This window comes from Artibeus jamaicensis, unplaced genomic scaffold (assembly GCF_021234435.1).
Source record: "Artibeus jamaicensis isolate MK-2021 breed Jamaican fruit bat unplaced genomic scaffold, CSHL_Jam_final contig_1715, whole genome shotgun sequence".
Lineage (NCBI taxonomy): Eukaryota > Metazoa > Chordata > Mammalia > Chiroptera > Phyllostomidae > Artibeus > Artibeus jamaicensis.
In genome coordinates this window covers 1,272,107-1,299,879 of record NW_026521335.1, presented here as the reverse complement: position 1 = coordinate 1,299,879, position 27,773 = coordinate 1,272,107, and the positions used below count along the sequence as shown (strand labels likewise).

At 48.3% G+C, this 27,773-nt stretch overlaps 1 protein-coding gene across 7 annotated transcripts; it reads left to right on the top strand.

The window, feature by feature from the left end:
- The first annotated feature begins 1,424 nt into the window (after positions 1-1,424).
- PI4KB (phosphatidylinositol 4-kinase beta) lies at positions 1,425-27,560 on the top strand. 7 transcript variants are annotated; one of them, XM_037126308.2, is made up of 13 exons: positions 1,425-1,663; positions 8,807-9,743; positions 14,214-14,258; positions 16,743-16,970; positions 17,815-18,042; positions 19,879-19,988; positions 20,564-20,668; positions 20,886-21,009; positions 22,290-22,555; positions 25,216-25,348; positions 25,595-25,715; positions 26,317-26,379; positions 26,735-27,560. In XM_037126308.2, exons 2-13 carry the CDS (start codon positions 8,835-8,837, stop codon positions 26,914-26,916), a joined length of 2,514 nt encoding a protein of 837 aa, XP_036982203.1. In that variant the 5' UTR covers positions 1,425-1,663; positions 8,807-8,834; the 3' UTR covers positions 26,917-27,560. The 7 variants fall into 7 exon arrangements, with proteins under 7 accessions (XP_036982203.1, XP_053526332.1, XP_053526324.1 ...); XM_053670347.1 differs by lacking the exon at positions 26,317-26,379 and adding an exon at positions 2,554-2,755 and having other exon boundaries at positions 1,427-1,663; XM_053670357.1 differs by lacking the exon at positions 26,317-26,379 and having other exon boundaries at positions 25,595-25,684; positions 26,735-26,874.
- Positions 27,561-27,773: the final 213 nt, after the last annotated feature.

Sequence of the window (27,773 nt, the reverse complement as noted above, 5' to 3'; positions counted from 1 at the left end):
CACAATATTTTTAAACCATTCATTCACCATATACTGAGTGGCTAGACCTTCCCTATTAACTATACTCCTCTATGTTCTTTCAGCAAAAAGTTACCCTCTTTGTTCTACCTTTGTACATGTTGCATACTTTACATAGATATTTTCAAGGTGCTATCTTTATTCTGTCTTCCGATTAAACACTGAAGCAGTGAGCCTTTCATCTATTCTATATTATTGTCCTGATAATAGTAATATAGTACTATATATAGTACTAATAAAAAGCTGTGGAAGGCGTTAATATTCCTGGATTCATTTTGCAGACATAGAAATCTCAGCAAAAGGAGGTTAAATCAGTAATCCCAAATCAAACACCCTATAAGTGGCAAGGAAGAGAGCATCCAAGATCTAGGCTCAAATAACTAGCCTCCCTGTAAAATAAGGGTCTGTGAGGGTTGAGACACAGGTTCTGATGGAGAGGGCTCCCAATCAATAAAAATGCTGGCACATGAACAAAAACAACAACAGAGGCCCTGCAGGGCATGCTTTTGTTTATTAGTTTAGTTTTACATGGTTTTGTTTGGAAGGAAGGGTTGTCCCCCCCCCCCCGCCCCAAACCCCACCCCAAGCCTTTATCATTTCACTCACCTCTGCCAAACTGGCCCTGTCCATCCCCTCCCTAGAGGGATCGACGTCCGGAGGCTGGAGGCCAAAGGCTGCCCAGGCAAGTGGCCACTAGAACCTCGGCCTCGAGCCGCGACACTGACGGCGAAAAATTTACGCTCTGGGTCCGCACAATTCCCGAAACCATAAGGGGCGTAATCTGGACTTGGTCTTTAATATGAATAGGAAAAGGAGGGTAACTATCATCCCCACCTACCCTCTCTCTTTCTCTTCTCCCCACAGAGCCCCCGCGTCCATTCCACAGCCTGATTTACTAACGGGGTCGTGTAGAATAGGCGAGGGGATAAAGCCACTGATTGCAATTACTGAAACCTGCAAACTCAAAAGGACGTATTTACATATGATTTGCATGTACTTATGGAAGTGCGCTCCTCCTCTAACAAAGTACCCACAGCCGCTCTCTGCTCTGGACCCGGAGCCCCCGCCACTTTACCTACCAAAGTTTATTTCCCTTTCGGCTCCCTCAACCTGGCAAATCCGACCTCTTAGGTACGCCTCCCAAAGATTAGCCCCTCCTTCCACCGGTAGGCTCTTCCCTTCGTCCTCTCCTCCCTCTCCAGCTCCCAAACATCTGTTCCCCGCCCCCTTTTCTATTTCTAAACAGGCATGTTCCAGGCAGCTCACTGGACTCATTAGATTACTATGGGACTAGTAGGGTCCTGAGCATCGGAGAAGCAGGAAAGCATATCCCAAGAAAAAAGTCTGGGACTTATAAGAATCAAGCCCTGCTGGGGATATTTTTTTTGGGGGGGGAGGGGGATATTGGTTGTGCGGAGGGAGGAAGAGGAGGTTGTGTGGCCCAGTCGAACTTGAGGCAGTGCGAAGGCCCCTTCAGGCGGCGCCAAGGGCAGCCCCGCAGCCGGGGCCTGGTGCAGCCGCCGCGGCCGCTGTCAGGGAAGCGCAGGCGGCCAATGGAACCGAGGAGCGGCCGCTGCTGCTGAGGCGGGGGTGTCGGCAGCCCGACCCCGACCGCCCGCACCCCCTCCGCGGGGGTCCCCCGAAGGTAAGCGACTCCTACCCCATGAGCCTCCCCTTGCCCTATGTTGTAGAGGCCCTTCTCCCACCCTGTCCCGCACAGCCCTCCCCCGCCCCCACACCTGTGTTCGACTACAAAACTGCCCTCCCGGTGGTAGCTGCACCCCTGGTTCCTTCTACACCCTTTCCAACCAAGCCTGGGGTACTTCTCTGATTTTTGGCTTCCTCTTCTATTTAGCGCCTCCCTCTGCCCTGGGAGTTCCCCCCCTCCTTCACTCTTATCCCTGGTGCCTCCGACCCGAATTATTTTGTCTCTAAGTCATGAACTCTCCACATCAGGATGCCTCTTATAATGTCCATCCTTGTTTGTCTTTCCTCCCTGCGTGTCCTCCTGCCCCAAACCTTTCCCTCGGCCTCCGCTTTTATCCCTTTTCGTATTATCCTCTTTTCCTCCGATGTCTCTGTGCAACCCCAGCACTGGCTTACCATTTCCCTGAGCTAAAGACTGTGGCCCTCTCTTCCTCTCCTTCTTCTGATTCCATTACCTCACCGCCCCCCACCCAGCTCTTGCCTTCCAAGAATCGCCTATTCCCCTGTCCTTAAGGGATCTCATCGTCATCCCCAAAGTATCATTTGTGTTCTTTAACCTTAATCCTTACCCTTCTCTGGAATGTTTTATGATCCCTGTAACTTCGTTTAGCTTCTCTTGCCTCTCCTTAAACCTCCAACCTTTGGAGGTATATTCCTGTGGAAGAGAGGTCTGCCAGTGCCCCTTCCCATTCAAGGTTTCCAACTTTGACGCCTACTCCCTGGAGTGTCAAGGATTTTGCTGATCCTTATGGCACTTGGTTCTGTTTTCCCTATGTTCTTTGTGTGTTCTCTGTCATACTGTTTATCTCCACGTACTGCTTATTTCAGGATCAGCTAAACTTTGAACTGAGAAGAAAATGTGTTGGGAGGAGAGGGAGCCTCAGCTGTCTCACTCAGGCTTTTCTGGACATAAGGGTGTTTCTAACCGATGGAGCAAGTTTTGAAGAAGTCCCTATCAGATTACATTTTGTTGACTACTCAGGATCAGCCACTAGGAGGGATGAACAGTCCTGCATGGAAACTGAATGAGGTTGTGAGAAATTTTGCTTTGGGTTATATAATTTCAGGCTTGTCTTAAAGGGATCTCAGAGTAGAATGTACTCCCACCCCTGCCCAGATCCAAGAAGAGTCAGTTTGCTGCCTGTGACTTACTGGAATAGCTTTGGCTGATTCCACAGGGGCTTAGGACTCGGGTGGGGTTGGGGGGTAACTGGGAAAAGGAGCACAGGACAATGGAAGAACCTGTCCATTCAGAGTTAGTACTTCTGTGTTCAGCAGGTAACTTTCTCACTGGACCTCTAGCGTGGGCCTTTTTGAGAAAATGGCCCACTCTATAGGCACCAGTGCGGTAATCGGCTAATAGCAGGATGTGAGGTGGGGGGAAAATTAGACTCCGTTTATTTGTTTACGAAACATTCTGGGTTTTTCAGACAAAAGGTATTTATTAGTACTGGTTTAGCTCTCCAGAGAACTTCCCCTTGATCTAATCTACAACCATGGGAGTAAATCAGTTTGAAAGACAAGCTTCTGCTTTTATCTGCCTTGCTTTTCTCCCCCACTGCATTAAATTGCTGTGTTGTTCCTCTTGTACTTGACCCATACCTCCAGATCCCATAGGTGGAAAGTGTGTTTGTGGGCAAAACCTTTGAGGATGCTACCTGGAAAAGATAATTGGAGTGATTTGAAACTAGTTGCCCACTTGCATGCCACGTCTCTCTCTTGGCCTGCGATAGCAAAGAGGGCACACGAAGTTCTATTCATTTTCTAATGCTAGCCCTGATTGAATGTAATCTCTCTACTTCATCGCAGTTCTCCCTTGACTTTCCTCGTTAGCCAGAGTTCAGTCTACTCATAATCCCCGTTTTTAGGAGCTTTACTCCTTGGAAGCACTTCCAAAGAGAAATCATATCCCTAGTTTTCCTGCTTCCTTCTCAGAGCTGGGTCCACACTGCATGAGAACATGTTTGCTGAACACTATCCAAAGCAGCAAATTGAGATTCTTTGATTAAGAGAACTTTGGGAGGAAACTTTTGGTAATTGGCATGAGATAAGAGAGGACCTAGTACAAGTACATTTGGGGCTTGCAGCAGGGAGGATCAGTTCAGAGAGAGGTGAGTGTACAGGTTGCTTTTTTTTTTTTTGTCGTCTTTTTCTGCAGAGGCTCCCAGAGCTAGCTTGGGCTGTCTGGCTGGAATCTGCTTATACTAGTTCCATGGCACTGCACAGAGAGTTCTCAGCCTGATTCAATATTGATTTAACTATCCCAAGACCACTGCCCTCCCTACCCTCCTGCTCCAAGCTTGAGAATGCCCTCTCTCCTAATGCCAACTCCCCTTAGGGCTTTGGGTAACCATTTACCTGGTTCCTAGTAGGGTTTGAGCCTGCTTGACTGCTCAGTCTTGTGTTTCTGTTGCACAAGGAAAAACTGGAACTCAATTTCCATTTCTACCATTGAGGTCAAGGGAGAAAGATGAACTGAGACCTCCTTGAAGCAAGGTTTGAATTAGACCTTAAAACATGAAAAGGAACTTCTTAATAGCAGAACAGGTAGCCTAGGGTGACGTGGACTCTATCTTAAAGAGTGACTTTTAAAAAATCATTATTAAAAGTATATGCGTAGTCAGTAACAAATCCGATGGTACATAGGAGTTTATGATGAAAATCTACAGCCCCTTTTCATTCATCCCTATTTTGACTTCTTTAGATTTAACCTCTTAATTAGCTCAGTATTTACTTCTGAAAGTTATCACCATAGCTTTAGATAAAATGCTTATGTCTCTGATTTCTTGGTTTCTTAATTGTTACAAAGAAGATTTAGCTTTGGAGGATTTATACAGTGTGTTTATATAATTATGTTTTTATTTCCACTGGAAACCTTAAATAACATATTTGAACCTCCCTTTATTTTCCTTTAATTTTCAACAGTCTTTCTTAACTACTCACCTTGTAAGATGATGAAGATATTGGCTCAGCTTCCCTTTTTCCAACTCATATGATCCATCTCAAAGGGATCTTTTAAAAGGAGAAGGAAAATTGAGCTCACCTATCTGCTTGGAAGCAGAGCACTAAATCAGATGATCTCTTAAAGGCCATTATGAAAATACAGGAACATGTAAGAACATGTGGATTGGTCTACGCCAATCCATATTTATCTAGTGCATGTAAAAAGATTTGAAGAAGGGACTGGTGGTGACCTGGGTCAGAGGATTGATTCAGGGCTCTTTACCACCTCATCCTAGCAGAGACCAGTGCAGTTAAGTCCTTTAAGGAAGGCCAGTGGAAGGTTGTTTGCCTAGACTCTTTTGAGGTGAAGTGAAGCGGAAAGCCAGGTTAAGTGATAACATGCCCTCCCCCCAGAGTCCTCTGGAGACATTTACTTAAATGCTCAATTATACAGAACACATGCCTATAAACCCCTCTGTCCTCTACAGCTGCCGCTCTGCTCTGAACAACCCCCTGATGCTCAAATGGGGATACCCAGCATTGCCCACAAATAGCTGTGGAACCCAGTCAGTTGTCAGCATTTTCACCCCTCTTTCCTAGAAGCCAACTGCTGCGCTAGCACAGGGGAGACCTCTTTGATTCTCTTGCAGTCTCACTAGAAGGCCAAATTAATCTCCTAGTGTGAAATATGGAGCCTCAGTTGTCTGAATGTTGAGAGCCATAGGAGTCATTTGATATAAAAGGTTTGGATTCTCTTCTTTCAGTTTTTAAAAAAAAGATTTTATTTATTTATTTATTTGAGGGGAAGGGAGGGAGAAAGGGAGAGAAATATCAGTGTGGTTGCCTGTCACACATCCACCTCCAGGGACTTGGCCCACAACCCGAGCATGTGCCCTGACTGGGAATCAAACCAATGACCCTTTGGTTCACAGGCCTGCACTCAGTCCACTGAGCCACACCAATCAGGGCTTTGACTTTTTTCTTATTCTTTAACTTACAAGTTGAAGGGTACTGACTGCAGGACCTGTTTCTTCTTTTTTCTTTTTTCCTTTCATGTTCTAGTCCTTTCATTTTCTTGAGAATGGTTACTTATCAGAGCTTATGTGTTCTTCGTATTTGAAACTGAATGAATTGATATTGAGGACCATATCTGGATTTAGGTTTTAGAGACTCCATTTCCTATTTTTTATTGTCTAAATTGCCAAAACAACCTAAATTCCCTTCAATACCTCCTTCCCCCCATGTCTTGCTTCAGATACAGGCAGTTTCTGAGACTCAGAGAGGACAGGAGGGAGGCCCAGCTCCAGTTTGGCAGTTTTTAGTGACAGAGCTGCCTCTGTAGGAGAGAAGTCTGATTTTCAGGCACCTCTTGACATCCTCTGGTTCCCTGGGTAATAAAGGCTGCCAAGTGGAGTAGCTGTTTGGTGGGAAAGCCCCCTAAATACTGTGATGTGGGATTCCTAGCTGAGCCATAGGGTGAAAGAAATGATGTTATCCTCGCCTCCCTTCCTGGTGCCATTAATACTCCCCACTGTGATCAGTTGGGGTAGACAGCTGCTGCATTTCCTAGTGCAGTCTGAGACACTGTATGTGGGAGAATATCTGAACTTCATTTTCCTTGGAAGTTTTGAAAAGTGGACTTTATGAGCATTTGGTGACTTGAAAGTCTTTGGAGTGGAGAAGAAGATAAAGATGTGCCAAGCATAGAAAGATTGAGAGAAAAAAAAAGTTATTTGCATAAAACCCATTGAGGCTGGCATGTGGGCTTTTCAGTAGACCTAAAGGGTGGTGGTCCCAGTTGAATTAGAATGACCCCTGGAGCAGAGTATACTACTGAGGTGTGGCAGGGAATGATTAAAGCTTTCTCCTTATTATTCCTGTGCAACCCATGGTTGCAAGTAGAGACAGTCACACAGGCAGCCATGCTGGTTCTACTGCTCAGAGGACACTGCATAATCAGAGGACAGAGTATAGTGAAAGAGTTGCCACATTTTTTTTACCAGTGCCAAATTCAAACTGTATCAGGGATATTAAATTCAGGGGTGAACTTCTTGCTTGACATAGTTGGGAGAAAGAGAGACTGAAGTAGCCTTTTTTGGTGATCTCCAAAAACAGAAGTTCCCTGTCTACCTTCCTGCAAGAGTTTAATGCTGACAGCTGGGAGACAGGGAGCTAAACTACATAGTATCCAACAGATCAAAGTAACTTTGACTCTTAACATTTCAGGGGTACAATAAGAGGCTCTGGAAAGGTAGCCAAGATGGGGCTTTTCAGGTGACTGGTGAATCTGTATCTGAGCCTCCTTCCACCTATCCAAAGTATGTGCACCCAGGTTCACTAAGGTCAAAGGTGATGTCACTCTTAGTTGGAAATCACCTGCATTCCAGCTCTACAGTAACCACTGCCTTCCCCTTGCCCACACTCTTAAGCATGTCTTAGATTCACTCTGTCTGCATTTTTGTGAGGAAGCCTCTGAGGCCATTGCTGATCACAGCCAGATTCTGGAGCTGGGTTGATTTGACATTAACAACGTGCCTCTCCCAGTTCTTTCTTTGAAATTTCTTTCTGTTCAGCACTGACTCTCCTGGTCTGGATCTGGTGGGGCTCTGGAGGATTGTTCTAGGAGGCAGTGGCTTTTGTTAGCAGTGTTTTCTCATTGAATTTCCTTCCAAGAGTCCTTCCAGAAAGAGATTCTTAGTGATTCCCATTCTCCCTGTTCTTTATATATTCTACACCCATGAGTTCCAGCCTGATTTCTTCTTACCTTCTCACAGTCCCTCCCATTCTTAAGAGTGTGTGTATGATCGTGGGTAAAGTAGTGTTTGGCTAGCGGAGGGCTGTTATAAATGTTTTAGAAGATTTTCAAACAACAAGGTAACTATAATGTACTTCCCTTATAGTAAACAGTGTGTGTGTGCGTGTGCACATGCACACACGCACACACACAGTTTACTAACCTTTTCAGTAATTAGGGTTTGACTTGCACTTACTAAGTACTATATGTGTGAGGGACTACCCTGGATACTTTTACTTGCATGAAGTTATTCTGCGTGGCAACAGTGGAAAGTAGATAGGTTTTTCCCATTTTTGCAGTCAAAGAAACTGAAACTTAGAACAGGCATGGCTTGTGTAAGTTTACGTATCTTATAATGGCAGAATTTTGAACCCCAGCCTATTTCACTCCAAGTTCAGGACTCTTTCCACTATACTTAGCTGCCACAGCACTGGAAAAAAAGAGGAAATGATATCATGAAGTCAGACAAATGGTACATCTTCCGAGTTGATGATGGTTATATTAGAGCTGTTTATTTCTAAGTGAAGCCTGGCCTGGTATTTGCTTGCCCTTATTCTTTGGGAACTTTGGGTCTAAAAGGGAAGGTTAAAACATACCTATAACTAGAAAAATACATTAAGACTTTACTACTAAATAAAGATGAGATGCTCAGGACCTGCGTATGGAGTGTTACATGAATACAGAACTACAGTTTAAAGAGGAAAAGAAAAAGGTTATTGGCAGGCATTTAAAGGGAGATATGGAGCCCTGGCTGGTGTAGCTCAGTGGATTGAGCACGGGCCTGTGAACCACACGATCACGGTTCGATTCCCAGTCAGGGCATATGCCTGGGTTGCAGGCCAGTTCCCAGCAGGGGACTCATGAGAGGCAACCATACATTGATATTTCTCTCCTTCTCTCCTTCCCTTCCTCTCTAAAGATAAATAAGTAAAGTCTTTTAAAAAATAAAATAAAGGGAGATATGGGAAGAGCACAAAGACAGAAAAACATTTGAAGAGTTAGGGACTAGGGAATAAGAAAGTGTAGCTAAAGAATTTTTAAACCTATATAAACATAACATGTAAAACAACGTTTTGCAAATACAGATTAGGAACAGAGCTTAAGCTGAGTAACTAAGTGCAGAGGGAATGAAGAGGAAAGCAGTGATCAGAAGTGGAGGTGGTCCGGGAAAGCTTCTTGGCGGGGGATGACTTTTCATCCGTTTTTGAAGGAATCCAGGAAGACAGAAAGAGAGGAGGTGCCTGGGAAGGTTTCATGGCAAAGGGAAGACCTGAGGATGGCACCACTAACCCATATGTGTCTGTGTCTCCTTTTCTCTTCCTTTCTCTCTCCCCTCTCCTATAGCTTGGAAGCTTGAAGTCTGGCTGTGGCCATGGGAGACACAGTAGTGGAGCCTGCTCCTCTGAAGCCAACTTCTGAGCCCACTCCTGGTCCACCAGGAAATAATGGGGGCTCCTTGCTAAGCGTCATCACAGAGGGGGTCGGAGAACTATCAGTGATTGACCCCGAGGTGGCCCAAAAGGCCTGCCAAGAGGTGCTGGAGAAAGTCAAGCTTTTGCACGGAGGCGTGGCCATCTCTAGCAGAGGGACTCCACTGGAGTTGGTCAATGGGGATGGTGTGGACAGTGAGATCCGCTGCCTGGACGATCCTCCTGCCCAGATAAGAGAGGAGGAAGATGAGATGGGAGCCACTGTGGTCTCAGGCACAGCCAAGGGAGCGAGAAGGCGGCGGCAGAACAACTCAGCCAAACAATCTTGGCTGCTGAGGCTGTTTGAGTCAAAACTGTTTGACATCTCCATGGCCATCTCATACCTGTATAACTCCAAGGAGCCTGGAGTGCAAGCCTACATTGGCAACCGGCTCTTCTACTTTCGCAACGAGGATGTGGACTTCTATCTGCCCCAGTTGCTTAATATGTACATCCACATGGATGAGGATGTGGGCGATGCCATCAAGCCCTACATAGTCCACCGTTGCCGCCAGAGCATTAACTTTTCCCTCCAGTGTGCTCTGTTGCTCGGGGCCTACTCTTCAGACATGCACATTTCCACTCAACGACACTCCCGTGGGACCAAGCTACGGAAGCTGATCCTCTCAGATGAGCTGAAGCCAGCTCACCGAAAGAGGGAGCTGCCCTCCTTGAGTCCAGCCCCTGACACAGGGCTGTCTCCCTCTAAAAGGACTCACCAGCGCTCTAAGTCAGATGCCACTGCCAGTATAAGTCTCAGCAGCAACCTGAAACGAACAGCCAGCAACCCCAAAGTGGAGAATGAGGATGAGGTAAAATCCGTGGGAGGGGCAATGTGGCAAGGAGACAGGATGTCTGACATAGGGTCACTCTGTCCTTTTCTCTTCTTCCCTCTGTTTCATTTCACTGATAAAAGCATGAAATGTAAGAATGGAAAAAAGCCTTAGAATTCATATATTCCAGCTGCCTCATTCTACAAAGGAAAAACTCAGAGGCCCAGAGAGATAAAGTGACTTGTCTCAGGTCAAATAGCTAATAGCAAGGCTGATACACATGACTCCGTCCAACGATTTTACTAAACTGCACAGCCATTCCATTAACTCCTTATTTACTGAGAACTGTGGCAGAGATTCTCCCCACCCTAACTTGAAACCTGGGATATCTACTGGAACCTCTCAGCAGCAGCCATGGAGAGGAGAAGGGACTATATGTGTGAATTTTGTGTGCTGGGGGAGGGGAGATGTTAAATAGAACCTCAGCTTCATTCTCCTGACCACTCCTCCTCATAATTCACCCCCCCCCCCAATCCCTGAAGATCCTTCTTTTTGTTTTCATAAGGGTAAGTTTCATTCCTTATCTCCAAGACATCTGCAGAATTCCTCCTACCTACCTTTCCTCAGGGGGAAGAGATGTCGATCTTTCCCAAATCATTTAGAAGCACAAAGGAAAGAGGGAAGCAATCTTGGTATGGAGTAAATCTTAGACATACCCAGTGTCTAGAAAGAAGAGTGCCACAGCAGTATTTGGGAATATCCATTTAGGATACAGAGCAAGGGAGGAGATAAGCACATCAGTAGATTATACCCACCTTCCATTCCACATCTGGACAGATAACAGAGAAAGTTGCCCAGTGGACAGCCAAATGTCAGTGACCTGGTGTCCCAGCCCGATGGTGGTGCCCTAGTCCCCCCACCACCACCACCAGCTTCCCTGCCTCTGGCTCACCACCAGCCTGGCTCCCATCCTGGCTGCCAGCCCAGCCTAGGAGTGAAGGGAGAAAAGAATGAGGAATTTGCGCTTGCTGGAAAATGCATGTAGCTGTGGTGCTGGTATCTGCCTCTGTGGGGAACATAACCCACCCACGTTTATGATACAGTAGGACTTCTTTCAGCGAGAACAAGGTCAGAGTGACTAGGGAACAGAAAAGGCAGGAGAAGAGGAAACTACAGAGGCCGCTTTCTCTGGAAATTCAGTATTTTATTATGATAATTGAATTATAGGCTAAAAGAGGTGACATTTATTGAGCACTTATTATATGCATTGTGTCTAGTACTGTACATTTAATCCTCCCAACAACCCTAACGGACCAGTTTATTTTACCATTGAGCGAAGGCTTAGTGAAGTTAGTTGGTTTGACCAACATCCCCACTAGAGCATGTTACACTGGGCCTCACATCACAGCTGATGCTCCTGATCATTCAGCTGATCTGTCTTGGTTATTTCTCAGCATCTACTTTCCCAGGTTCTCAGCTGTCAAGAGTCCATCTGGGGAAGAACAGCCTAGGCCTTAGCCATCTAGGCTTCCACGTCCATGCACAGGCAGAGCTCAGCTGTCCTCAGAATCAAAAAGGATGATTTCATTTCTGGTTGTGCTTGGAAGGGAAGCCCAAGGTCATGAAGGGAGGTCATTGCAGAGCAAGAGGAATCACCCAGATCTGGGGGGACTAAGGTCATGAAAGTTTTGGGAGCTCTTCCTTTTGGGGTCAGGTCTGAAGCAGTGTGAGTGTGAAGCAGTTGGAAGTGAGTCCCCCATGTTTCTTGCCAGGCCTGCCTTTTCTGTGTGTGTATTTTGTGTCTTTGTCTTAGCATCAGAAAGGGTGAAGCTTCGGGGCTTTTCTTATTCTGTGCTGATCCTTGGTCCCATCTAACCCCTGCCCAGGTGTGATTATGGCTGACACACTGAGATGCAGGTATTTTGTGCATACTTACATCCTCTAGGGTGACTTCTAGCCGCCATTCTTCCCAACCTGGCTTCTTTATTTTGAGACACTAGATCCAGGAAAGGAAGGAGATACTACTTCGCCAGGCCCTTAGGCTATCTGATGCTGGCACAGTAAGACACCCGAATCCACTGCGGCTCCTCAGGGAATATGAGATCAAAAGTAAGAGAGAATCAACATGAATATCACTAGGAGTCTAAGCATTGTAATCTTCAGCACAGAGGTCTCTCCACACCCCTTTGTCATTTTGAGGATACATCTCTCAAGGCCTTTGTCTCCAAATACCAATACTACTTCTCCTCCCCTGTCACGCAACATTTATTCACTCAAAAAAATAGTATTGAGCTTATACAATGTCCCTGTACTAGAGTCAGTGGACAATGGAAGATAAAATGCTGTCCCTTCTCTCCAGGAACCTATAAGGCAACATGAATACCCCTTATCTAGGGCACTGTTCAGTTTGTGAGTTGATTTTGTACCCTGAAACTTGACTGGATTTATTAGTTGTAACGGTTTTTCATGGAGTCTGTGACTCTTGAAGAGTTGTTTCCTGCATATGAGGAAGATGTATACAGCTCACTGACACCAAGCACATAATTATCTAAAGTCTGAGCAGAGTCTAGGAGAGGCTAGAAGGAGACCTGACTCGGCTCCACATCCCTTGCTGTCCCTGTGGGTTCTGAGTTTAACCCTGTACTCCGGCCACCTGTAGAGGTGCCCTGGATGGCCGGACCCAGAGGAGAGGCTGCTTGTACAGCTCTGTCCCTGCCTGCAGTCTCCTTGCAGAGCTCTGCCCAGATCTCAAAGAGGCTCTTATTTTCTTTTAATGAGGAATCCTTTATACTCTCCCCTACAATCAGCCTAGTCTGGGAGATATGCTCAGGCAGTTTCCCTTCCCATTTGTAACTCAGTGGTAAATCATTTGACATTGGGGGGGGGAGTGGATGGGGGAGGCGGCACAGTTAGGTCCCACCCCACATAATGACACTCCAGTGGCTCAGCTTTGTCTTTTCAGGACTGCAACCTTTGTACAGAGAAATCTGCTGCATGTCACACTGGAAGCCCCAGTGAGCCTTCCAGCCTGATATGGTGTGCTATCAGCTTCTTGGCCTCAGCTCTTCTCCTTGGAGCTGACTCAGTATGAGTGACTCAAGCCTACAGAGGAGAAGAGAGGAGCCGATCATGACGCACCTCCCCTCCCCCAAGGCTGTTAAGGAGTCAGACAGGACCTGTCTGTGAGAGAATCAGCTGGAGTGTTGCTCAGGGAGCCAGTATCTTGCCTGCTTTTCCTTCGTCCACTAGCTCATGGGTAGAAACTGAACCAACTAAGTCATGATAGACTCTGGTATCCTCACTGTCTTAGTTCTCCCTCCACCTCCACCTCCACCCAAAGCAGGAGAGTTGTTGCCTTGGGAGTGTTTGGTTTGGCTTCTCCAAGTGCCTCTCTCCTCAGATTCTTCAGGGAGGGGCCTGACTATAGGACCTCCAGCCAGGAAAGAACTTACACCATGAAATTGAATTAAGCAGATGTTTGAAGTGCTAATTACAGAGTAGAAGCTCAGTGACCACTGCCCTCCTGCCCTGGTTGCTCCCAGGACTTTTTGTCTCTTAAGTCCAGGCCCCTTCCCTACTGCAGATTCATGCATAGGTATCACCCCTTCTCCCTACTCTGGGAGAGTTTGCTGCACAGAACGCAGGATGGGCCTGCACACAAGCTGCAGCAGAACCATTGAATCCCTTTCCCCTGTTTTGCTCACGGACCCCTGTAAGACACAGGAATGGGTGAAGTTTCGATAACCCCCCTGGGCTGGTACTAGAACAGCAGCTGCTCAGCTGCCCACCTTTCTCAGATAGAATCAGCTAGGACCCAGCTCCCAACTTAGGGCCAAAAACTGTAATTGTCATGTGAAATGGTCTGATAGGAGGCCTGGGGGACAGGTAGATAGGAAAGGTATTCATTCTTTACTCCAGCAGCATCTAGCCCAAAGGTTTCATGTTTATGGGTTTGTGGTACCCCTTGCCAGGAGTTAAGGTCAGGATGAGACTTCCCAGAGTGGTGATGAGGCTGATTAGTGTGGAGGTATACCTGGCACTGAAACTATAGCTCTTCTGCTTCCTCCTTGACACTTCAAAGAAAGCTGGGGGAACAGTTTCCAATATGGGGGACACGCAGCTTGTTACATTCAGTTTCTCTGTGGTGATCTCCATAGAGAAGGATTTGGTTGAAAGCAGTTACTACCTCCTCAAGGGTCCCATCTTTAGGATTTTGTCCTAGAAGCAAGATTCTTGCAAGAATAGAAGGGAAGAAAGTGAAAAACAGAGGCCACTGTCTGTTCAACCCCTCTGACCTCGAGGCCTGAGCTAGCCTTCCAACACCTCCCACAGTGTCAAAAATTCGGGCAAGTGGCATTTCTGGGTTGACCTTCTTTCACTGAAGCAGAAAGGTAGAGCTACACGAGAGAAGCAGCTATGATCCAAGTTGGACCTAAATTCTTTGCCTTTGTCTCTCTCCCCTCCCTCCCCGCCCCCTCCTTCTCCCTTTGCCCTCTGGCCCTTTCCCAGGAGCTCTCCTCCAGCAACGAGAGTATTGATAATTCATTCAGTTCCGTAAGTGGGGCCAGGCTGGGACTGGGTGGCAGGCTCCCCCCATGGCCGCATTTCCTCTCCGTCCCCAGGCCAAGGTTGGAGTTAAAAGGTGCCTTTTTTTCTGGGAGATCAGCTTCTCCCACCCAGGCCTCCCAGACCTGGGGGAGTCCCCTGCCTGTCGCCAGTGCCCTGAGCCCAGGCTCAGTGGGGCTCAGTTGATCCTTTTCCTGGGGACAGCTGGGATGCAGTGTGTTTCAGCCCCCAGTTCCTGGGTCTCTAGAGCAAACAGCTGGGAGAGAGGTAGAATTTACTCCTGAATTGATGCCAAGAACTGCTTGGCAGAGAGCGCCCCCAGGATCCAATTTCTCCCACCCAAGACCCTTTCCCCATGGCTTCTGCCATCAGACCATCAAATATTTATTCAGTGTTTTCTAAAAGTCAGGCTCTATGCTGGGTGAGCTGATCTCAAAAGCAAACAAGATTTGGCCTGAAGGAAAGTTTTACCTCCCCACAGCCTGTTTTCTTTTTAACTTCAACCACATTTCTTCCAGGTCTGAGTTCTTCCCTTTCCCAGCTCCCTGCCCATGATGTTCCTTAGTCATCATTCTCCTTTCTTGTTGCCTCTGGACTAACCCCTGACCCTCTGGTTCCACAGGGTCTCAGACCTTGTTGCTGGGCAGAGACGTGAGAGGAAATGCTGGACCCTCTGGGAGTTTGGATGATTTTTTTTTTTTTTTACATATTATTTTTGATTTGTCTTCCCAATCTGTTTTCCCTGTTCTGTGCTGATCCCCTTTCAATCATGATTCCTACCTCCTCCCATGTGGCAGAGCCCATCTCTGGAGGCCTGGGGTCACATTTCCAACATGCTCACATAACTTAAGGGCTCCCCACCCAAATGCTGATTCGAAGATGGGAAGGAATGCTGTCTTTTCTAATCTGAGATGACTGTGAATTGGTTGGGGTGGAGGATCCTTGGGACAGTGACCATTTGCCACTTGAGTGGATGGATTAGGGGATCAGGATGAATGAAGAAGTGGGTCCTCTTCCTTTCTTTCTCTTTCCCTGTTCAGCCCCTGGGATATTTCCAGGGACCACAGAAGCCTGGTTCTATTGTCTTCATGTATCTCTTTTCAACTCTGCCTCCCAAAGCATTCGTGACTGATTCAAATACCCTGTTTCATTATTGTGAGGAGCCCTGAGCCAGCCCCCTGTGGGGTGGAGGCTGCTGATTAGCTGTTCCTTTGAACCTGGCTCTGCACACATGCAGAGGTAGGCCTGGTACTGCCCAGCTTTCAAAAGAAGCTCTTTTTTCCAGTTTGAGGGAGTGAGGGTAGAAATTCTTGATCAGGAAAACTAAGCAAGACACACAGAGAGGGAGAGAAAAGCCTGGTGAGTGAAATACTGTTTCTATGAACGGAGGAGACACTGTTCTTACGTACCTGAGGGGAGATGGGATGGGGAGCTGTGTGGCTATCTTGATCAGTTGCTCCTGGTGGTAGTAGGAGTTAGGGAAAAGAGCCCCTGTTCAGGCCAGCTGAGTCCATCTTCTCCTTCATCCCCATCTCATACTCCAGACTGACTCTGCCCTTTCTGGGAATGACTGAAGTGCCTGGCGTGAGGAGCCAAGCTCAACAGGGAATAATTATGGGGACCCTAGTCCTGACAGGTAGAGAGAAAGGACTCAAGGAGGAATTGCTGAAAGAGACAGGCCTTCAGGGTCAATGTCAAGTGAAAGGAGCTATTACTTTCCCCACCCACCTGCCCACACCAGCCTTCCTTCCTCCATTTCCCCCTTGATCATTCCCTTAGTAATCCCAAGCACCAGCCTTCCTCCATCTGCTTTTCCTTTCCCCACCGATCATTCCCTCAGTGATCCTAAATCTGCTCATCCTCTTTTCATCCCCTGCATGTGCACTGACCTCTAGTTAAGAGGTCATGGGTGGATGGGGCAGGGTGGGGTTCCAGGTAAATCAACGAAAGTGGTTTGAATGGAGTGAGTCCTCCTCTGAAAGGGGAAATACTGACTCAGAGCCCCCTTCCCTAGCCTCATGGGCCCTGGCAGAGCCCCAGCCCAAGGATCCAGGTGGGTAAAGCAACACCCCCATTCTCAAGATGGGTGAAGCCCTTCAGCTGTTAGGGAGCTCTTCTCTCCAAGGCCCTCTCAGGATATTGTCCCCCCACCCATCATGAAGCCTTGGGACATTTCTTGAGGAATTAAAGTCTAGGAGAAGAGGGGTGCATCGCAGTGTCTTGGATTCACACACTCTTTAACCCTCGGTAAACAGCCTACAGAGAAGGAATATGCTGGCTCTTCTACCTGTTCCCAATTCAATTTGCCAGGGGTGGGGTAGGATCTCCTACTAGGGCTAATTGGTAGCTCCTTCCCTAGAGTTCTCCAGACACTGGCATCCCTGGCCTGCATGGTCGGGAGTGATTGAATGGGTGGGCCACTTTTTGCTATGGTTTCTTCATCATCTTTTACTTCACCCCAACTCCCTGTAGCCTGTCAGACTGGCTCCTGAGCGAGAATTCATCAAGTCCCTGATGGCAATCGGCAAGCGGTTAGCCACGCTCCCCACCAAGGAGCAGAAAACACAGCGGTTGATCTCAGAGCTCTCCCTGCTCAACCATAAGCTTCCTGCCCGAGTCTGGCTGCCCACTGCTGGCTTTGACCACCACGTGGTCCGTGTGCCCCACACGCAGGCTGTTGTCCTCAATTCCAAGGACAAGGTAGGTGGACTCTACTCCACGGTTGTCCAGGTTCTGTGTCTGTGCCCAAAGATGTTCTGCCAACATCCTAGGTGTTTTCATGGTGCAGGTGCACATGCCCACCTTGACTTTACCTTGGTGCTTTTGTGATTCTGAGGGCCTTATTCCCTGTCTTGGGCTTCGTTTTTCTGGACCAAAGAGGCCTGATTGTTCTAACTCACTTCTTGCCATGTCTCAAGAGAAAGTCACTCTTCACCCTTCCTTACGGTCCTTTTGGTAACTCTTCTGCAGCCCTCTGTAACTCATAGGCTTTTCAGGTATAGCAACGTGAGAATAAATAAACAACAAATCTGTTGTTTCTAATATTTTTTCTGAACAGAATGGGCAAGGAGGAGAGAATTATGCCCCATTCACATTGGAGAGAATTGGCTAAATTTGATGCTGGTTGGAATGAGTATTGATGGTTCAGATTTTTCTTGAGAGGTATTGAAGATCAGAGCCCTGCTTGAAACAGTGCCCAGCTTTTTCCCAGTCTTTTTGTCTTTAGGACAAATCCCCAGAGGCTTCCATGCCTCTCTGATGAGTTATAATTGGTAATTTGGAGTGGTTTTGCCCAGATGCATTATTTATATATTTTGAAGCTCAGCTGAACCATTTTGAAGGCTTGAGTGCACTCTCTCACCCAAATTCTTTATGTAGGTATTCATAAGACAAGTTCCTGCTCTAAATATGGTGTTCATAGTGTTGGAACAGATGGTTGAGGGTTGTAGCGAGGAGTGGGCAGCAGGAAGAACTGCGTTAACAGTTGAGATCTGAGAGACAGCGGTGCAGGGGAACTGCAAGTACTGTTCTCACTTCCCCCCAGGCTCCCTACTTGATCTACGTGGAAGTCCTTGAATGTGAAAACTTCGACACCACCAATGTCCCTGCCCGGATCCCCGAGAACCGAATCCGAAGTACACGGTCCGTAGAGAACCTGCCTGAATGCGGTATCACCCATGAGCAGCGGGCAGGCAGCTTCAGCACTGTACCCAACTATGACAACGATGACGAGGCCTGGTCAGTGGACGACATAGGCGAGCTGCAGGTAGAGGTGAGGGAACTCAAGGAGGTAATACTGGGCAAAACACCTATTCTCCAGGAGCTCCCAGTGTATTTCAGACAAGAAAACACACCCCGAGGCAGGCTGAGGCAAGAGTCCAAATGAGAAAGGTAGGCAGTATTGGGTATAAAAGGGCAAAGCTCTGAACAAACTGAGTAGTCTGGAGTAGTGGCCCTAGTCTGGAGTAGATTCAGGTAGAGCTCATTTTCCTGCAGGAGAAATTTAGATTAAATGTAAGGAGGAATTTCTAAGCTGAGAGAATGAGATAAATTTAATCAAGAAATTTATCAAGCCCTGGCTGGTGTGGCTCAGTGGACTGAACTTGCCAGCTTGCAGACTGAAGGGTTGCTGATTGATTCCCAGTCAGGGCACATGCCTGGGCTGTGGGCCAGGTCCCCATTTCAGAGTGTGCAAGAGGCAACTGATTGATGTTTCTCTTGTACATCAATGTTTCTCTCCTTCTCTTTCTCCCTCCCACCTCCCCAAAATGAATGAATGAATGAATGAATGAATGAATACCTGCTATATGAAGTTGTTTAGGAAAGAAGAGAATGGTAAGTTATATATTCATTCATTCATTGAAGAACTGTTTATGGAGGGCCTTTTTTGTGCCAGCCCTGAGTGCTGAGTGCTGGTAAACAAAACCAGGCCCTGCCTGCAGGGAGTTTCTGACCTAAGAGGAGACAGTAGAAGACTAGTCAGCAGGTAGTTATAGTATGGTGTGATCCAGGTTATGCTGTAGAGAGTGAGGAATTATGGGAGCACCTGATGGTGGAGGGTAACACTTATTCCAGACTTGGGGTTGGATACACCCCAAAAGATTTCCTGGAAGAAGTAATTTGTCAGATGAGACCTGAAGATGGGTACTAATTAGCTGGACTGAGTATTCTAGGCAAAGGGGATAGCTTTTGCAAAGACTGGAAGATGAGAGAGCTTGGCTCGTCTTAGGAACTGAAAGAAATTTTGTATGATGTGTGGGTGTGAATTGGTGACCTATGAGGCTGGAGAGGCCATCATGGGCCAGATTGGAGGCAGGGTCCTGTAAGCTGCGGAAAGAAACTTGGACTTTATTCTGGGGTTGCAGGGAGCCAGAGCAGGATTTTATGTAGGGCTCTGATGCAACCAGATATCACCTAATAAAAAAAGAGACTCTCTGTCCTTGAATTTACAGTCTACTTGGGGAAGTCGGACACAGACATATAAGGAAAAAAAATGTATAAGATATACAAAAAGGCAGTATGCAATAAGTGATAAATGGAGTTGAGGAGAAATGCCCTAGTACAAAGGAAGGAGGAAAAAGGGGACTTGGTAGTTAGAGGGAGAAGGGGAGATTAGGCTGAAGAATGGTCATGGACCCTAGTCTGGAGAGGGTCTGTTCTGGACCCGAAGAGAGGGTGCATCCCTAGCCTTGGGGAGCTCTCAGTATAAGGCTGAAAGTTCCACTTTCTGTGATGGTCACAGCAGTGGTTTGCAAACTTGAATGTGCTGGGGGTCTTCTAGACAGTCGTTAAAAATTCCCAGACCTGTTCCCAGTAATTCTAATCGAGGTGCATTGTGCTGTATGGGTATCTGGTTTTAGCAGCATTCCAGATATTTCTGGTGCAGGTAGTTTGAGAAACACCACTGTAGGGCCTGTGTGGGCACCTATGCAGTTTTGGGCCTAAGTGATCAGGATGGTGTGCAACCAGGGGAGGCCTTTTGGAGCAGAGTCAGGAAGAGAGGGATGATGGTGACGTGCAGACAGCAAACACACAGATCTGTTGAGGAGGCGCAGGGAGTGAGACCTTTGCCTAGTGTTTCTGACCTGCTATCTCCTGCTCTCTGCAGCTCCCCGAAGTGCACACTAACAGCTGTGACAACATCTCCCAGTTCTCTGTGGACAGCATCACCAGCCAAGAGAGCAAGGAGCCTGTGTTCATTGCAGCAGGGGACATCCGGTATGGCCAGACAGCACTGCCCCTCGTTTTTCATCCCTCTTTAAGTCTCTGCCTCTCTTTGTCCCCTCCCGTTCTGTCATCCTGTGTCTTCCTTTTTCTCTCTCCGCACTCTGTTCTTCTCCTGAGGCCACCAAACTTGAAGCAATGAAGGTGCAGGTGAAGAAATTATCAGGCTGCTCCAGAAAGAAACTAAACGTTAAAGGGAATCCAAAGGGATGAAAGCACCAGAGGGAGGGATTAGAGCAGCATTTCTCAGAATTGGCCTGAGGGCTGCACATGTCAGAATCAGGGGGAGGAGACTTTGTTGAAAATGCAGATGCTGGAGCCATAGCTGTTCTGAACCAGAATCTTGGTAGAGGAATGAGGAGGGCCTGGTGATCTGCATTTTAACATTCCAAATCACCAGTTTAGCAAAAAGGTTTCAGTGGTATGTGTCCTTCCGTGAATCCCTCAGCCCGGGTTCTATCTGCATGTACCTAGAGTCGAGGAAACAGTACAGGAAATGCTGCCGTAGACAGGGACATTAGGCTCTGGCGGAACTCCTCCAAGCAAATGATACAATTTCTCCCTGCCAGACGACGCCTTTCGGAGCAGCTGGCTCACACACCCACAGCCTTCAAACGAGACCCAGAAGACCCTTCTGCAGTTGCTCTCAAAGAGCCCTGGCAGGAGAAAGTGCGGTGAGTTGGTGAGGGGGGTTTGGGGAAAGTCTCCAGCCCTCTCAAAGGTTGGAGGCAACTGCAGGTACTCATAGCACCTTCTTATTGTCCATCAGGCTGCCAGTCAGTCCAAGAGAGCTTGCCTTTTGGGGAGTTTGATTTGGATTTTTATCAGAATCTATGTCTCTGTCCTTACCTTGGCATCACCCTTTGATACCTTTTGCTTCCCTCTACACAGGCGGATCAGAGAGGGCTCCCCCTATGGCCATCTCCCCAATTGGCGGCTTCTGTCAGTCATTGTCAAGTGTGGGGATGATCTTCGGCAGGAACTGCTGGCCTTCCAGGTGTTGAAGCAACTACAGGTAGAAAAAGGGAAGAAGGGAGGAGGTATAAAGGGACTAAATGGTAACAGGAAAAAACAGTAAAAAAAGTTTTTTAATACATAAAATTTTGAAAATTTTAAATAAAAATTTTAGATTCTTTTCTTTAAAGATTTTATTTATTTATGTTTAGAGAGAGAGAAGGGAAGGAGAAAGAGAGAGAGAGAAACATCAATATGTGGTTGCCTCTCACACATCCCCATCTGGGCACCTGGCCTGCAACCCAGGCATGTACCCTGACTGGGAATCAAACCTGTGACCCTTTAGTTCACAGGCCTGCACTCAATCCACTGAGCTACACCAGCCAAAGCTAAAGTTTCTTAAAAAAAGGAAAAAGGGAGGGAGAAGAGAAAAAAAGGGGAACTCAGCCCAGCTGCAGCCCACCAGAGGTGACCCACACAGGTTGCTCTGCAGAGAGCTCTAGTAAGGACCAGCTTCCAGTCCAGGTGTAAACTGGGCACAGATTAAACTGCAGCTCATGCCCCATCCCCAGTTTATGTCCCCAGAAATTACAGCCACAAAAAACAGTTCCACAGCGACCTCTTGTGGCCCTTTTGTGATTTGCAGACACTCTGAAAAGTCAGAAACAAAGACAACAGCATGGGAATTACCAGGGAGAGGAGGGTGGAGGAAGGTAGAAGAGGGTAAAGACATAAATGGTGACCTAAGGAAAACTGGACTTTGGGTGGTGAACACACAATGCAATATACAGATGATGTATTTTATACCAGAAACCTATAAATTGTGTTAACCTCAATGTCACCTCAATAAATTCAATAACAATTTAATTAATTGATTAAAACTCCCATCTGGTATTTGTAAGTGGGTTGCAGTGTGCTGAGATGTCAATCCCCTGAGCCTCTGGGTTGGTCACCTGCCAACAGCTTCACCTATTTTTTATATAAATATTTTTATTTTCTAGAGAAGCTTTCTGTGGACTCAAATCCTTTTCCATCCTTCCTCTGTTCTTTGAACTTGGAATAATAGCTCCCGCTCTCGCTGCCTGTGTGATTTTCTATTCTCCCTGCCTTTGGGGGCTTTCTGCCTACAGGATGCCTTTTGCCACACAGTTCCCTGAGGCTCGTCAGGCCCTGGACTTCCTTTAAAAACTCCCTGGTCCTCAGTGGGTTTTACTCAGTTAATGGCCTAGAATCTAAGGCCACCAAAGCCGGGAAATGTCTAGGGGGCAGAGGGGGGGTTTAGCCTCTTCCCCAAACTCGAATGAAAGGTGATGGTGCCGATGCTTCTTTGTCTCCTCACAGTCTATTTGGGAACAGGAACGAGTACCCCTGTGGATCAAGCCGTACAAGATTCTTGTGATTTCGGCCGACAGTGGCATGATTGAACCAGTGGTCAACGCTGTGTCCATCCACCAGGTGAAGAAACAGTCTCAGCTCTCCTTGCTTGATTACTTCCTGCAGGAGCACGGCAGTTACACGACTGAGGCGTTCCTCAGTGCCCAGCGTAATTTCGTGCAAAGTTGCGCTGGCTATTGCTTGGTCTGCTACCTGCTACAAGTCAAGGACAGGTAGGTAAATTCCTGCCCCTCATCTTAACCCTTTTTCCAGGGTTCTCTCTGTCCATTCATGTGTAGTTCTCATATAGTCATCACCACCTTCCATTGCCAAGATGTAAAAAATGAAACAAACATTGTGTTTTAAGCAGAGACAGACGTGTTCATGTGTCATTAGTCAGGGAGACAGACAAGTACTAGGGTAAAGGGGCAAAGACATGATGGATTTATGGGAGAAGCGAGGGTTTCAGCAAGCAGGCTTTTGAGGGATGAAGGAGAATGAGAGCAGAGAAAGCTGGGAAAAGGACGCACCAGGCAGGCAAACAAGTCAGTGCGATCAAAGCTTGGGCTCCACCGCCTGACAGGAGAATAGCAGGCAATGAGGTCAGACAGGTAAGTAGAGGCCAGGTTAGAAGGGCCTGCGTGATGAAGCTAAGGAGTTTTATTTCGTGGGTGGAGAAATGGCATGATCCAGTTTCTTTTTAGTGAGTACACCCTGTGGCCCTGGGGCTGAGGGTGGGTATAGTTAAGCCTTTGGCAACAAAACGGGAATGACCTCCGTGGGGTGGTAGTGACTGAGAACAGAAAGGAGAAGGTAAATATGATAGGCATGATGGAGATAAAGTAGAAACTTTCAGCCCTGAAATCTCCTCCTGTTCCAATATATGGTTTTCAGAACTTTTAAGTGTTTATTGCTTTGCCCAGAGCTGTCATTTCCAATATCACATGATCTTTATGTGGCCCAGCTTCACATATAGGGGAGCAATATCCTATACACAGATAATTTCACCCAAATAGTGATGCGGAGTTAGTCTCCTGAATGCTCCTGTGAGTTACACCTCTCACTGGGCATAGAGCAGCTGCCCTGGGAAGGCAAAGATGCACTGGCCTGAGCTTCCAGAGCTCCCGGTAACATGGTGGCGTATTAAGAGCTAGCTAACAGAGTAGCTTATCAGGAATCTAGCATCTATTAAGTGCCTGCCATAGGCTGACATTCTTATATTGAAACCAGTTAAAAACCCTGCCAGGCAGGTGTTTTATGAGGGTCAGGGAGCTTTCAGAACCTGTGCTTATTCCACCTCATCAGCCCCACAAATGAACACAGACTCTGCATTTGAAGGCTGAAGGGAAATGTAGTTATTTATAAGGAATTTGGTTGCAAGCTTAATACTGTCTGTAAGAGTTGGGATTTTGAATCCAGGGCCCAGAGAGCTTAGAGCTACAGAATTGAGAAAATGGGTGGCAGCGAATGAAACAGGTGCTAGTCAGGCCTCTGGGATTTCCTTTAGGAGACAAGAATGTTTGGAAGGTGAGAATCCATCCTTTAAAACACAGGGGCAGGGGGCACGGAATAGGCAGCAGAGAAACCTTGTATAATAACTCAGAAAAAAAGAGATACAGTCAAGCCATGAAGGGAATCAGCTAGTGGGAAGAACTGGCAACAATGCACAGGGCTCCAAACTGGAATCAGGTTTAACATCTCTTTAACTGCTTCAGTCGTGGCTCGGGGGTGGCTCAGAAAGGTTGCGGTTCCAGTCCTGGTCAGAGCACATACCTGGGCTGCAGGCTCAATTCCAGGTTGGGGTGCGTGCAGGAGGCAACTCATCGATGTGAGATGCATTGATGTCTCTCTCTCTCTGTACCCCCTTCCCTCCCTCCCTTCCCCTCACTGTCTCCCCTCTCTTTGAAAGCAATGAAAAAGTGCTCTCAGGTGAGGATTTTTAAAAATCTCTAACTGCTTCAGAATGAGTCCCCAGCTATCTCCAGCAGTTAAGGAAAGAAACTGCCCCCACCGGCCTTGGGACCTTGGCAACTAAGTACTTCTCTCAGGGCCTGTTCCCTCACCTGTAAAATGAGAACTGAGCTAAGACATCTCCTAGAACCTTTCTGGCTCTCAAGATCGTGCCTTTGTGGCTAAATTTGTAGTGCTTCCCCAGAGTAGAAAGGACTCTGGTGGGACTGGGTACCTGTGTTCCCCTCTTTTTTGTCCAGTCAGACCAACTCCAGAGAAGGTAGCTCTCAGACCTTGAACTCTGAGCCTAACAAAGCCTGTACCGGCACTAAGGAGGTTGGGCGTCCTGAGGGGCCAGGCCTCACGTGCCGCCATTCAGGTGGGAATCACCAAGACCTGACTCCTCTTCCTGCAGCTGCCCTGTGGTCACTGCACCCTGAGATCTCTTACTGTGGTGACTTCACCAGAGTTAAAACTCACCTTTGAAACCCCCACACTATTTTACATTTAAATTCCTCCCTGCCTGCCGCTCCACCAGCGCTGATTGCTTGGGCTGATGGCAATCACAGATAGAATGCAGGTGACCAAGTTCTGACTGGAGGCCACCTTGAGCCAATTGCTTGGCCTGACAGCTGGCGGGAGCCTCAGGGGCCTTCTTCCCTTGCTTCTGGGTCTTCTACTAGATTGGGATCAATTTGGGTGCTAGAATTATAATTTTTGGAAATTTGGGATAATTAAACGATTAAGTTGTCAGTGGTAGTGATTTCAGACCACACAGCCTTTGTTAGCAGCTCACTTTTCTGACTCCGTTTCTGCTGCTGGCTTTAGGTCCTGGGAGGTTGGACCCAGAGTCATAGGCTGCAGGAAACACAGCAGGGGCCTCTCCTGCCTGGTGTCATGCGGCCAGTGTGTTGCCTCTTCCTCTCCTCTGCCCCCTCCTCAGACACAACGGGAACATCCTTCTGGATGCAGAAGGCCACATCATCCACATCGACTTCGGCTTCATCCTGTCCAGCTCACCCCGAAACCTGGGCTTTGAGACGTCGGCCTTTAAGCTGACCACAGAGTTTGTGGACGTGAGTCAGGAAGAAGTGCCTCCCTGTGTTCTTTCTCTGTCATAGAAGGGGGAGTTGATGGGCTCCTCCCAAGTTAGGGTTGAACAGAACAGAAATGGCAGTCAGTCGGGGTGAGGCAGGGTGTCCTGGGAGGCTTCCTGCCTACTGAGAGTTGGGAAGTAACGGGGTTTGGTGTGTTTGCCCCACTGGAAGGAGTTCTGACTGGCTGAGCCCCTTCATACCCACAGCTCTCTGCTCCCCTCCCAGGTCATGGGCGGCCTGGATGGTGACATGTTCAACTACTACAAGATGTTGATGCTGCAGGGGCTGATTGCTGCTCGGAAACACATGGACAAGGTGGTGCAGATTGTGGAGATCATGCAGCAAGGTGGGGCTGGGGAGAGGCCAGGAGCTCGGGGGTAGGGTGGTGCCCAGCACGGAATTTCCAAGCAGTCGATTCCACCTCAGGCCTTTGGGCAGGCGGCAGTTCCCAGAGGGTGTCCAGCTCTGGTCCAGTGCTGTTTCCCTTCGGAACGTGCCTCCCGACGGAGCTCAGTTGTGGGGGTAGCTGGGTGGAGGCCCCAGGAACTGCCTCCTAGGCTCACGCAGGGAGAGGCAGCCCCACCTCCAGGCTCTCGGTCCCCTCCCATCTCCACCCCTTGCCCCTCTGGAGTTTCCGTCTCCTCCCGTCGCTCAGCTCTTGACCAGCGCTGCTGTTTCCAGCCACCACTTTCCTCCTCACCACACTTTAGCCTCCAAGTGCCTTGTCCTCAGGCCCCTTCCCTAACCTGATACTCACCCCTCCGTTTGTCATCTTCATTTACTCTCACCATGCTATGCTCTCACTGCCTTGTCACCTTAGTCTTTTGTCCAGGTCCTCCTCTCCCAGCCCTCCGGGCCCTTGTCCCCAGCCCCCTTCTTAAGGCTACAGTGTACACCCAGTCTGAGCTTCCAGTCTCCTCTTCCCATCCCTGCCCCCCATCCCACAGGTTGTCGCCACTTCTCAGGAACAACCCTGCCTGGCCCCATGATGACAGTGGCCCAGGTCATCTGTGAGTGTCAGATGTAGCATAGGCAGAGTCCTGCAACCAGATAAGTGCCCAGCTCAGGGCCCATTCCCTACGAACCTCCTCCAGCCCTCCCTCTGGGCCCTCAGCGGGGACTGGGGGAGATGTGGTGTTGGCCCTCCGCTCCCCTCCCCTCCCGCCCTCACCTGGAGGGACTTAGGAGCGTGGGGTGAAGATGGGCTCGAGCTAGGGCCTCCCGCCAGTCCCCCCTTCTCTGCCCAAGCAGAATGGCACCCGCACACTCAGGGGTCTCTCTAGCATTCTTGCTGTGGCTGTTACACTGCCTCTCCCTCCTTCCCACTCATGATCCTCTCTGCCCTCACTGCCCCCCCCTCCCCAGGTTCCCAGCTTCCCTGCTTCCATGGTTCCAGCACCATCCGCAACCTGAAGGAGAGGTTCCACATGAGCATGACTGAGGAGCAGCTTCAGCTGCTGGTGGAGCAGATGGTGGACGGCAGCATGCGGTCTATCACCACCAAACTTTACGACGGCTTCCAGTACCTCACCAATGGCATCATGTGACACTTTCTCAAGCCCCAGAGTGGTGGGGCACTCAGGGGACCCTCCCTGGGAAAGATTCCAAGCCAGGAAAACCCGCCGCCCACCCGTCTATCCCCCTCAAGGGAAAACAGAGGATCATGTGGTGACAGTAGAGCTTGCCAGGGGGCGGGAGCGCCAGCTGTGGGGCCCAGACTTGCTGGGGCTTCCCTGCCCCCAGCAGGGTCAGTATTGCCACCTGACAGATGCCGGGACTCACTGCCTCCAGAGAGCAGAGGTGATCAGTCTGAGGATGCTGGGCCTTTATTCCCACCAGGGTCTGAGGTTCTTCCTCCAGGCCATGGTCTCGATCTGTTCTGGCTCCCAGGGAGGAAAAGAGGGTTCTTGGTACTTAGGATTTGATCCTGTGGTTCGCCTTTTGGCCATGCTGCTGCCTATCCCCTCCCGGGGACTGACTCCTGCCCTGAGTTCCCCTTGGTGGGTGGGCCCCGTCCTCGCCGAGGTTCCCCATCGGAGTCCAGGAAGGGGTACCACGGCCCCTCCAGTACGAGGGTATTGGCCTGGCCACGGGGAATTCCTTGCCCTGATCCCTTCCCCACATCCAGGGAAATAGCTCTCAATTTTTTATTTTTAATTTTTGTTTGAAATAAAGTCCTTAGTTAGCCATCTGTATAATCTGTGAGTTGTGTTTTTGGGGAGTGAGGGTTAGTGAACAGGTGCCTCAGTGTGAGGGGCACAAAAGGCGCCCCACAGAAGGAGGTGGAAGACTGTTGCCTTCTGCCTGCCTTTCCTGGTCAGCACCTCGCCCCAGAGCAAGGCCTCCCCACCACGGATTCTCAGACCCTCCATCAAATCCACTGTCCAAGTCACATGAGAAGAGC